Raw genomic sequence first — 12,232 nt, 5'->3', positions numbered from 1 at the left:
AGAAAAGGACCAGGGGTAATACGTTAGCAGCGTTCCAGTACTTGACAGGTTGCCACAAAAAAGAGGGGTGCAATTTATTTTCTGAAGCACTAGAAGAGGGTAGGACAAGAAACAATGCATGGAAATCGTAAGTTTGTTTTGTTTGTAGTTATACAGTTGTATATTTATCTCACTGAGTACATTTATATATCCAGAATTACTAAGAGTCAGGTATTGGAAAAGAATTAAATACTTGATGATTGGAGAGATCGAAGATTGATTAGCATAAACTAATAGAAAATGCTCTTGAGTAACTATAACAAAATGAAGAACAATAGCAACTTTATATAAAAATGTGTGTCAGTCCAAATTAATACAATATAACATGCTTATTCAAATTAGATAGTTTATCGAAGCTCTACACTTTTAAGTAACATATCTTTATATTGGAATTGTCCAAATTTTAGAAACATAATATATTTAATATTTTTCTAGATCAGAATCTATACCAAATTTGAAATAATTAGGTATAACATAATATACATCAACATTATCTTTTATCAAAGTTTCATTTTTAAAAACTAAAGTTTAAGTAAATTAAAAATTACAAGAAGCAGTAGTATTATACTTCTATTAGTTTAATATTATTAACAAAAATGTTAAAATATCACACAAGTGTTTTTAAAAATGATATTCCAGAACCCAGATTTAAGACTAAAATCTTCAATTAAAAAAAACTTTTTACAGATTAAAAAAAACTTATATTTTAAAATTTGAAATATGCAGATACTATGCATGATTATTTAGCATCTTTCTCAATCCTGAATACCTCTATAGGCTATAGGTATTCAGAAAATTGCTTTCTGAATTAATAAAAAAAAATACCATTTTTTTCCTTTGATATGTTTTTTTTCATTATTTCAAGAAAACAAAGTAATGTAGAATTTCACTGCATTTCATATTAGTGAAGTCTGATTGTTTTCAACGGCGATACTGAAAATACGAATCTTGAGGGGTTTTTACCCTATTCATTTACTTCTAAAAGTATTTTTCCTGGAAGTTGTTGTTTCATCAAAATATTAATTTAATATTCAGAGTTCACTCAATTTTATTATTATCTCAAAACAGTCTTCAATTTCCTTTAAACTTTGTCTAAACAGCTGTGCATGTTGCCATGCAATATTGCCATCTCCGCCACTTAGTTCAGCTTCTAACATAACATTTGTTGTGTTGGAAATATCAGGATAAAAATGAAGTCTTTTATCTATGAAATGGAAAAAAAAATCCTGTTAAAACAATTTTAATAACTATATATATAACTATATATATAACTATAACTAAACTACATATAACTATATATATAAAACTATATAACTATATAACTATATATGTGTGTGTGTGTGTGTGTGTGTGTGTGTGTGTGTGTGTGTGTATATATATATATATATATATATATATATATATATATATATATATATATATATATATATATATGTAAGGATGTTAATAAGCTCTGAAAATTATTATACAATGGTAATTGTTTAAATCATTTTCAGAATTTGCTGACATAGAACAGGTAAGAGAACACATATCAGCTTCAGTGGTGGTATTCTACCGGTTTGGTCCAGTTCTCGTGTACCAGTAGCGCCGAAGAGCAGTGGAGACCGAACCAGTTCTCTAAAATGCTCTGCTGTTGGGCCTGCCTGCACACCCAGGCTCCCATACTGACCTTTATGTCCTGCTTTTGAAGTGCAGCTGCTTTGCGTGGCACAACAGATTGCCGCATGCCAACTGCTGAAGTGAAAGGGAGAGTGCAAGATTGCAGGAGGTGAGTTGGAAAGCCTCTGTGCCTGTGCAAAGCGCATGTTTTACACGCGCACAAAGTGTGTGCGTGTGCATAAAGCACGCGCACCAAGCTACATCCACCGAACTGGTGGTAAACTTTTTTGAAACGCATCACTGATCAGATTACTATCTTAAGTATTTAAAAAGACATTCATTTTCTTTTCTACATTCTTTTTTCGACTCTGTAGTACATATAGTACATCTGATGTATATTACACATATTTGGAAACTGGCATGTGTATGGTAATACTGTTCCAAAAATGGTCCTAGAAAATGAGTTTAACTAGTTGCCAGACTCCATAGTAGGAAGTAACTTAGAAAATGCAAAACACAATATCCTTAAAGAAGAGAATCAAGTTGCACTAATGGATATTAATACAGAAGATTTGAGGAAAATAATTCATGAAAACTAGAAAAATGTTACAGAATGTCCCTAGGAATTTCTAAATTTTTATACAATTAATTAAAGACAAAGGTTTCAAATGGGGAGAAGAAAGTTCAGGAAAAAAAGTTGTTTTATAGATACTATAGGTAGTCCTCGTGTTACAAATGTAATGGAGCTTGCCAATTACATTTATAACCAGAGGATTATTAAAAGTGAATTGCATAACTTGACCGCAATCAGTCCCTGCTTTTGCCTATGCATTTGCTAATTGAATGCATGGGTCTTTAACTGCACATGAAGTATCTCAGGGTGGAAAAGGCCATAGGGGTCTAGCGATGGAACAGGCCACCTGCTTAAGACCACCCAAGGCCTCCCCCAAACCCCTAGGGTACCTCATATTCCTTCCCCATCCTGCCGTGCCTGGTCACTTACCTTGTGGAGATCTGTCTCTTGTCTGCCAAGATTTCTTTGCCTGCTGCAGTCTCGTTGCAAAAAGGTTTGCAAGCTGGTGGGAGGCTTTAAGCAATTCGATTTTGCTGTCCCAGTAGTTGTTACTTGTCAGCTTACAAACACTTTTTGGCTGGATCTGGTATAGGCCTCTGTTTTGCAGAGAACAGAGGCCTAAACTACTGTAGTGCCAGATCATGCAAAATCAGTAGCAAGATCAGAGCAAAGGCCTCTTTGTAATCTCTCACTATTTTACACTTCTGTTTTCTGCAAATGCACAGAAGCAGGCATCAGAACCTATGGCTCACTAGATCATCACAAAGTAAGTGAGTCTTCACAGGCTCAATGGCTGTGGAGATTTGGCGGGGTGGGGGAATAGGCAGAATGAATGTTTCAGTGCTTCTGCTGTCACTGGTAAGTGTAAATGACAGTTGTGGTGCTGCAACATTTGTAACTTCAGGACTGCGTTGTAAGTACTTGGAGGGGGCTAGGCCACAGCTTCAATGGCTGCTAAATAAACTGTTGTAACTCAGGGATTATCTGTACTTGAAAATACTTGATCAAAATTAATTTATATGATAAGAGAGACAAGCAGAGGTCCTTTTTTCCCTACTCAGAACAAACTTAAATTGGTAGTAAAAAGCATTTGAATAATGAGTGGATTTACAAAATGTAAGTAGGCTAAATTAAAATGCCTGATTTAATCTATAGCCAATTAAAAGTTGAACAGAATTATTCATAAAAATCCTATATAGGTGGTTTTGAATTGTAAGCACAATTCAGCACAAAATTTCTGTTGCTAAATGACAGTTGTTAAGTGAATTTTACCCCATTTTATGACCTTTCTTGCCAGTTATTGAGTGAATCACTGTAGTTGTTAAATTAGCAACATAGTTGTTAAGTTAATTGACTTCCTGATTGACTTTGTCAAGTCACAAAAGGTGATCATGTGACCTCCCAGGACATTGCAAACATAAATATAAGTCAGCTGCGAAGCTTCTGAATTTTGGTCACATGATAAGGGGGATTGTATGAAAAACAGTTGTAAATCATTTTTTCAGTGCTATTCTAACTTTGAATGACAACTAAATGAACTGGTATAAGTCAAGGACTACTTGTATAGAGTAGGATTGATTTTTCTATGCTTATGATCACAGGGATGCTGCAGCACCTACGCTTTTATTGCTTCTATTTCACCCACTGGGTCCCCACTAGGCCTACTTTCGGGTTTCACGCATTTTCCCAGCTCCATCACCAATGGCTCATTTACCTTTTATGGTAGACCTTCTGGAACCTCCGCAGATTACACTGGGGAAGAATAACAAACTGTTCCATCCCTAGGCCACCTGACCCAGAGTAAGCACCCTTTTTGGAGCAAGCCAGAGATACTATCTAGCAATGCAGCTTAGCAGAGTGGGCTAGGAATGGAACAGCCTCTCTTCTTCTGCAATGTCTTTCTTTCTAGCCCAGCCATGCTAGAAGCTCTGGGAAAATAATAGTTTTTAGGTCAAAGCACATGAGAGATTAGAGGCTGCAGGAAAGTGATGTTGGAACAAAGTTCTCCTATCTTTGTTTCCCTCCTTGCAGCATCTAGCCTCTTTTTCTATCCCTTTGTAATCTTTTCCCAATGCTTCTCATTAGACAGAAGACAGACAGCTATGCAGCAGGCATACGAGGAAGCATGAAGCATTGATGAAGAAGTTGCCTCTTTTCCACCACTGTCATTCCCAGGACAAAAGAAAGCAGCAAAACCAGCAAAGGTCAGCATGTCCTGCGTTGTCCTCCAATGCTTCTCATTCAAAGGTTGCTTTGTGGTGTGCATACAAGTAAAAAGCACTAGTGAAGAAAAAAACAAGCTGTTTTCTTCCCAAGACACATTCCTTCATTCTGGAAGTTAACACTGTTTTAAAGCACCCTTAATTCATTAGGGCCACTATGAAAATAGCACTTGTTGCTGGGCCACAGTCTAGCTATGCCAAAGAGAAGGCAGCTTGTTCTCATTGTTAGTGTGATCTATGAAATGTGCAGATGGAGATTTATAATAAAAGTTTAGTGGGCAATGGGTAAGCGATGGGTGACAGAGATGGGGAGGAGCATGTGAGATCCTGAGGGGGAGAGCACAGGTGTTCAGGGAGTAGGATGGCATTGGGAAGCTTCAGGCAGGGCCTGCACTAGATCTCCCATGGCACCTGTATCTGCTTAACAACCCATGCATTCACTTAATGATTATATCTGCAGAGCAGGAATGAGAGTCATTAAATGAGACAGTCATTTAACAGTTAAATGAGACTTTTAACCATAATGGGCAGGTTCCATTATGATTGTGAGTCAAGGATTACCTATACTTAGTAAAAAATAATAATTCTTGAGACAAATATGTTTTAAACAAATGCAGAATTATATACATTTATTTGTAACATGTAATTCTCACAATATTTAACCAGAATTAAATCCCACTATATTCAAATATTTATGAAATATATATGAGAATCCAGCTACAGGTTGGAATCAGATTCACAAGTAGAGATACCTTCTAAGCAAATATTATTAGAGTTGCCGTATAAACCAAGAAAATTTGAAGTTCTAGTCTCTGATTTGTTAGTTTTTTTCTCACGCTATTCTGAAAAATGACACATTTGACTTGTTCGTGTTTTATTAAAAATTGATAAACATGATGTATTGTTAGCATTGGATACATTGTAATACATCACAATCTTATTTTTTAATATTTTTGCACTGATTGTAAATAGTTATTAAATATTATATATACCTCCATTAACACCAACTGTAATGCTTCCAGAGTGCAGTGTCCACTTTACTCTTCCACTCCCAAATGTTTGGTTGGTTGTTCTAACTGAAATGTTGTCTATTTTTAGACCAACAGAGCCACATTCAAACTTCCAAGAAATGTAGCCAGATGAGAAGCCTTCCTTTCGAGCTAAATAAACCTAATAAGAATGACAAAAATGTGAATATTAACCACTGAATTGCAACCCATTAATATTATGATATTACACTCAACTTAGTGCGTAATCATTTCAATGATGCCAGTCAAATCTTAGTTAATGGTGTTGCTTCTTAAAAGTACAAACCTTAATATATTCAGTCATATAGTCTACTATGCATAGTTTACTTCCTAGTACATGCTGTGCATTCATCATATTAAAAATAACTTATAAAAATAATTCTATATATAACTTAGTAGAATTCACGTTTCCTTATGGTTTTACAATAAAATTCGTAGGCAGATAGTTTTCTAGACTATTTAAAGGTGTTGTGCTTTACTACATAATGTTCTACATAAGAAAATAAAATTGCAGATATTAAAAACTTATCAGATTCTGATATACAGCAATGAGACACATATGTGCCAAAATGTATTCAGATCAAGACTAAAAAGGTGATAATTTAGTACCTTGCTTTGAAAATAGTGTTTGCTACTATCAGCTTCAATTAAGAATCCTATATATGTGGAGCTGCACAGCTGATCAAAGCTGTATATCAGAGGTGGTAATCCTTACTTAGCAGCTACAGTTGGGATTAGGTCTGTTGATAAATCAAGTTGTCACTAAGTGGGAAATCACATAATCTCCCTATGACTTCCTTTTCTCACTCTCCTTTCTCTTTTGAATGCTGGGGACAGTCAGAAAGTGAAAAGACTAATGTTTCAAACTTTCTGCTTTTGTTTGTCTCTTAACTACTTCTCCACTCTTGGGAATCCTCATCCTGGTGCTGAGTTACTTGCAATAACTAAATTCATGTCTGTATTTTGCATTTGTTGAATAGGGAGAGATTCAAGACTGTAAACAGACATACAATGGGAAATACACATCAAATGGGATGGAGTGGCAGTCATTAACGTGCTACACAGATAGCCATTATGTGCCCTGCTTAGTCTCCGTGTTTCACCAAAAATGTGACCTCTCCAAAAACAAGCCCTACCCCAATTTTCACGCATGCAACCTTAATAAGCCTTACCCCCAAAATAAGGCCCAGTTAAGCCCCGCCCATGAGATGGGGTGAGGTAGTCATAAAAATCTAGCTAGGTTGGGGATGGGGGAATGGAGGACGAATGGAAGCAGTGCGGAAGTGGAGGATGAAACAAGGCGGAAGATGTGGAGCATTAGCTTTCCTGAGGGCCCTTCAGCCAGGCCATCAACATTCTGCCTGGTCTCAGGACATTGATTCCAGAAACCTCATCCAGGAGCCTGCATAGCCACTGCCTACTTCTCCTTGCTCGCTGCTACAACAGAGCAGGAGGCTGAGCAATGCATGTGGGGATCTAGGTGGGGCTGCTGGAGCCACCGCAAGACGAGGCAGGTGGCAGAATGTTGATGGCCTGGATGAAGGGTGCTCAGGTAAGTCAGGGCGGGGTGTGGGGGGGATGAGTGGCACCAAAAGCAGATAAAGGGCTTGAACACCACACTTTCCACTGCTTTCGGCGTCATTTGGTTTTTGTCCCCACCCCCATCAGGCTGGTCTAGTCTGGTGGAGGGATTGCCTTCTCTGCTACATCACGAATGGGCATTGATGGGCATTGGCCATCGCCAGTGGTGGGAATCCAATAATTTAACAACCGGTTCTCTGCCCTAATGATTTCTTCCAACAACCAAGTTAGTTCACCAAACTGCTCAGAAAGTTAACAACCGGTTCTCCCGAACTGGTGTGAACTGGCTGAATCCCACCACTGCCCATCACTGTCAAAGCAAATCCCGGGCACTGCACTGCAATGGACAGACGAAAAGCGCAGCTTTTGTCTGAAGAAGGAGAAGGAGCAGGGAGAAGAGGGAAAGCGGCCAAGTGAGAAGCATCCTGACCCGATTCAAAAATGTTGTGGATTTTTTGTTCGGAACTCGATTTGGTTGTGGTCAGAATCATTCGTCACCAGAGATTCCACTGTATTGAATGTAGTGATTATATCACTATCATGTAATAGTGATCACATGTCTGAGGAATGCTGCAAGGGTTATAAATATGAGCATTGTTTATAAAAAAAATTCAGTATTGTTATAACTTCAAACAGTTGCTGAATGATGCAGTCACTAAGCAAGGATTACCTGAATGACTTTCTAAGCTAAATGGAGCTATGTGCATACACAGACAAATGTTAGGTCAGGCTGTCTATTTCCATTATCTTTTGCTACTGGTACTTATGCTGACTTTTGAAAATGTTTTATTTGTGTTTAATGTATCAGCTCTTTTTCTATGTTCTATTTTGACATGTCATCAGTTCTTTAATTTCTTCACGAAATTAAAAACAGGTTGAATCTTAAATGTATGAAGATTGGTGTGCTGTATTTTTTTGCTCATGATTAAGTAAAATTTAGCGTAAGAAAATTTTGTGCAGTTCTTATGTTGAATAAGATAGTAGTAAGATAAATATCCTCACTCTAGAATTTTTTTAAAAATTTTTCTAGATAGCCAAACTTCTAACAGGAGTAATAGTTATACCAGTTCAGAGGGAGGTCATGTAAGCTACTTTGATGAAGAAATGTTTTACAATAAGGCATGCAGTGTTTAGGATTTGAAGGGATAAAAGTGCTTTGGAACATGCTTATCAACAGTTTCCCAAAACAAATATTATATTAAGTCATATTGCATCTGTAGAAGACATCCGCTAGATACCCAGAAAGATTCAACTGTTCTAAGAAGTTGCTAACTGTGCCATCTGAGCATCCCTACATGCGTATGCCAAACATCTCTTCCCTTTAAATCCGAGTCATGTGCAGCCTTATTTTAGAATATTTTTTTTCTACTTACCATTTCCCAATCTGATTCGATCTTTCTCCATAAAGAGTCCATTTTCCAAACTCCATTCTCCCAACCATTGATTTTTTCATTATTATTTGATATTCGCATGTAACAATCTTGCACTATATTATAACTGAGATGAAAAAGCTTGGAGGCTTTCTCTTTTACAGTTGGAATAAATACTACTTCTTTAGTCTAAATAATCAAACCCAAAACTGAAGTTAGTTTCTTGTCAGACATTTAATAAACATCACTAATGAAAAATGTGTATCTGATAGAAACATTTTATATAATATATAGTCAAGTGAAAATGAATTCCATGGTTTTATGTATCAGGATATAGTAAAAATCATCTGGTCTTCAGCAGTACTTAAAAGTAAGTAAATGCAACCTCAGACGAACAACACACATGACATATTATATCATGTTATTATTTATTTTACAAAAAGAAAGTCAAAATGTAGAAACAGAAAAAGGAATAAATTTAAAGACTGCATGCATTTTGTATGCCTTTCTCAAATATTTTTTTCATGAGATTGGTAGATAACAAAATTTTTTAAAAATGTAAAAATAGAAAGGCAATTCAGATTTTCATATTAATTTGGGAAATGAGGGGTAAGTTCGTTGATATTAACAGATGAACTACATTTTGCTAACATACCTAGAAGCATGATTGTACTGACAGTATCGATGTTAATATTATTTTTAAAAATGCTTTGTATTTTATTTGCTTGTAATTTTAGTGTTCTATTAATAGGAAGTCGAATCTAATCAAAATAATAAAATAAGTCTCCTTTTCTCTGTTCTCTGTTTCTTTGCTCTAGGTGAGAGTAAAACAAATTGAAAAACTACACTACAATTTTGGGATGAAATAAATAGGAGAAATCTTTGGCAAGTAAATAAAACCAACAAATATAAGCATAATTATTCTGTCCTCTATAATTACTGACTGAATGTATAAAGGCAGTTAGATTAACTCGACAACGCATCCATACAAAGTCTTTTTATTGGTTCATCAGACATCCTCAAGATAACTCACAGTTACATTGAGATTCATCTCAATGTCCAACTCTTTGCATAGCTGACTTTCTGGTGTAAAAGGTTAGTAATTTTTCATTCTGATAATGGTGGAGCAAGAGGGTGGAGCAGCAACATGATGCTGGGTTCAGGCAAGAGTGAAGGAACCTCCCCCAACCCACCACGGGTCAATTCAGTGACCAATCAGGATTATAGATATGGCCACATGACATGGACTAAATTTCCCAGGATACCTTAACTACATTTACCAGGATGCATTCCCTTAAGGGGACAGCTCCCAATTTCTAATTAATTATATCAATTCCCTATTAACTGTAACTGGCTGGACAGCACAATAATTTCATTTGAACACACACCAAACCAACAAGTCACAATTAGGGCTTACACTAAGAATTCTAAAAATTGCTACAAGATGCTATAAATACCTCTAAAGCACTTTCATCTCTGGCAACTCTCCAAGCCAATGATCCAGACACTCTTCCACCAAGTTCTCCTGGCTTTGGTGTTTTTGGACAAATAAACTCAACAAGCTCTACAATGAGTCTCTGTAAGAGCTCATTTTTTCTTGCTTCACTCAGTATTTGCTGCCTCTAGAATAAATGACAACAATAAAATTACACCAGGATCTTATACCTATGTACTCAAGAGGCAAATATTCTCAGGAAACTGAAGGATTAGAATCTGAATTTTATTGTAACAAATAATAATATAAAAATAATTTATGATAATTTATTTTATCTAATCATATATATCAGCTGCAATTTGTATCAAATTTATTTATTAAATTTGTATGCTATTGAATCATTCACACAGAATATACAACAATATTTTAATTAGCATTAATATTAAAGCAGTTAAAATGTGAAGATAAAAAAATATGAAAAATGTAAACAGTGGTTTAAATCACATTGTAGAATCAGATAAACTGACAGTTTCATTTACAGGTGTAGTTGTCAATGTATGACCTGTCATTTGAACACTGTTCAAAATTACAGCTGACTTTAAAAAGCTACTTATGATTCAACCTTATATTATGATTGCCACCAAACCTTCCTCCTGCAGTAATATAATTGTATTCCAAGCACTTGACAACATGCCTGCACTGACAACGCTTGTAGTGTTCCATGGTGACTGTCATTTGGAACATTTTGGGATGTTTTCCGGTATGTGATTTTTTTCTGACTATTATTTCCAGACAAAAATGCCCCCTTAGGATAATGGAGTCACTTAACGAACCTATAATCTGCTTAATCACTACATAATTTGCTAAATGACTGCAGTGCCTCACTTAAGAATTGTTGTAAAAAACGGTTGTAAAATTGAGTCCAGGCACACAATTCCTCCACATAAGACTGAAAAACTTTAAGTGAAATCCCAGTCCAAATTCTGGTTTTAAGTTAATTCTTTTGAAACCATGACTACAGGTAATCCTCAAATTACGGCAGTTCACTTAACCACCATGTTAGAAGTTATGACGTAGTCCCTCCCCAGTACTTATGATCCAGTCTCGAAGTTATGAATGTTGTAGCACCACTTCTGCCTATTACCCCACCCCACCCCGTTGAGATTTACCTTGTAACAATCTAGTGAGCTGTAAGTACCTTTGCCTGCTTTGGTGCATTTGCAGAAAACAGAAACCTAAAGTAGTGACAGATCATGCAAAATCAGTAGCATGAAATCTCGTGCTACTGATCTCGTGTGATCTTGCAGCATCAGATCTGGGGCAAAATGTTTGGCAAACAGAAGGAAGCTTCTTCATTTGCAAAGCTTTTTGCCCCAGATCTTGTGCAGGCCTCAGATCATAGAGAACAGAGGACTAAAGTACGAGATCAGTAGCGTGAAATCTTATGCTACTGATTTCGTGTGATCTTGCACTAAAGTACTTTTGGCCTCTATTCTCTGCAAACCAAGGCCTGTAGCAGATCCAGCTGAAGAGCACTTCTAAGTCGGCAGGACTTTGGGGCAGCAAAATCACCTTGCTTCAAGCCTCCCATTGGTTTGCAAACACCATTTCACCATTCCAGTCTCGGTGCAAAAAGCGTTTACAAGCCTATGGGAGGCTTCAAGCAAGACGATGAGACTTGCAAAGGCCTTTTGCACCATCCAGTCTCAGCACAAGTCAATAGGAGGCTTGAAGCAAGGAATTTCACTGCCCCCAAGTCTCATAGTTTTACAAATGCTCTTCGTGCCAAGACTGCAAGACTGCTGTGCCAACCACAGCAGAGTTTCTGGAGAGGAGACAGATCTTCATAAGGTGAATAACCTGGCGTGGCAGGATGGGGGGAGAGCAATTGTGGGGACCTCAGGGGAGGAAGCATGAGGGGCCGGGAGAGGTATCCTTGGGTGTTCTGAAGTAGGTGGCCTGTTACATCAATAAACCTCCATGGCCTTCCCCACCCTGAGATATCACATATACACTTAACAATCCATGCATTCAATTAGAAAATGCATGGGTGAAAAACAGGGAGTGATCACAGTCAAGTTACATGATTCACTCCTAGAAATCCTCTGATTTTGAATGTAATAGGCAAGCTCCATTACATTCGTAATGGAGATTCACCAGGACTACCCGTACTGGTGAATCCCTACATTTGTTTATTTAAAAAGATCCCATTGAATTATTTAGGATTTACAATATTTCTGTATAAGTGTCATTTATGGTTGGGGTTATAACGTACAGAAATTCATTATATCTAACTGTTTTAAAAAGTTTTAACATTAAATTGGGTTTATGCTATTTGACAATTTTGTTCTGAAGCTGGATTAGTTCTATATTGTAATGAAGAA

At 36.7% G+C, this 12,232-nt stretch overlaps 2 protein-coding genes across 6 annotated transcripts in view; one reads left to right on the top strand and one right to left on the bottom strand.

Moving 5' to 3' along the window:
• Positions 1-601: 601 nt before the first annotated feature.
• Positions 602-12,232, bottom strand: part of NGLY1 (N-glycanase 1) — a 41,915-nt gene continuing 30,284 nt past the window's right edge. For 3 of the 5 annotated variants that reach the window (XM_087915518.1, XM_087915517.1, XM_087915516.1), the window contains 4 exons: positions 9,871-10,035; positions 8,417-8,602; positions 5,427-5,604; positions 2,420-4,492 (listed from right to left, as the gene is read on the bottom strand). In XM_087915518.1, coding sequence (XP_087771644.1) covers positions 4,260-4,492; positions 5,427-5,604; positions 8,417-8,602; positions 9,871-10,035 — 762 coding nt within the window. In that variant the 3' untranslated portion in view covers positions 2,420-4,259. Of the gene's footprint in view, positions 1,244-2,419; positions 4,493-5,426; positions 5,605-8,416; positions 8,603-9,870; positions 10,036-12,232 lie in introns of those variants that run through there. The other 2 variants (XM_087915515.1, XM_087915519.1) reach the window with 1 other exon arrangement.
• Positions 4,342-12,232, top strand: part of OXSM (3-oxoacyl-ACP synthase, mitochondrial) — a 43,719-nt gene continuing 35,828 nt past the window's right edge. The window contains exon 1 of the mRNA XM_087915523.1: positions 4,342-4,416. The gene's annotated coding sequence lies outside the window, so the exon portion shown is untranslated. The remainder of the gene's footprint in view (positions 4,417-12,232) is intronic.

This window comes from Pseudonaja textilis, chromosome Z (assembly GCF_049901715.1).
Source record: "Pseudonaja textilis isolate UNSWEBS1 chromosome Z, rPseTex1.2, whole genome shotgun sequence".
Taxonomy (NCBI): Eukaryota; Metazoa; Chordata; class Lepidosauria; order Squamata; family Elapidae; genus Pseudonaja; species Pseudonaja textilis.
Note: the sequence above shows the minus strand (reverse complement) of the source record. Positions and strands in the feature narration are given on the sequence as shown.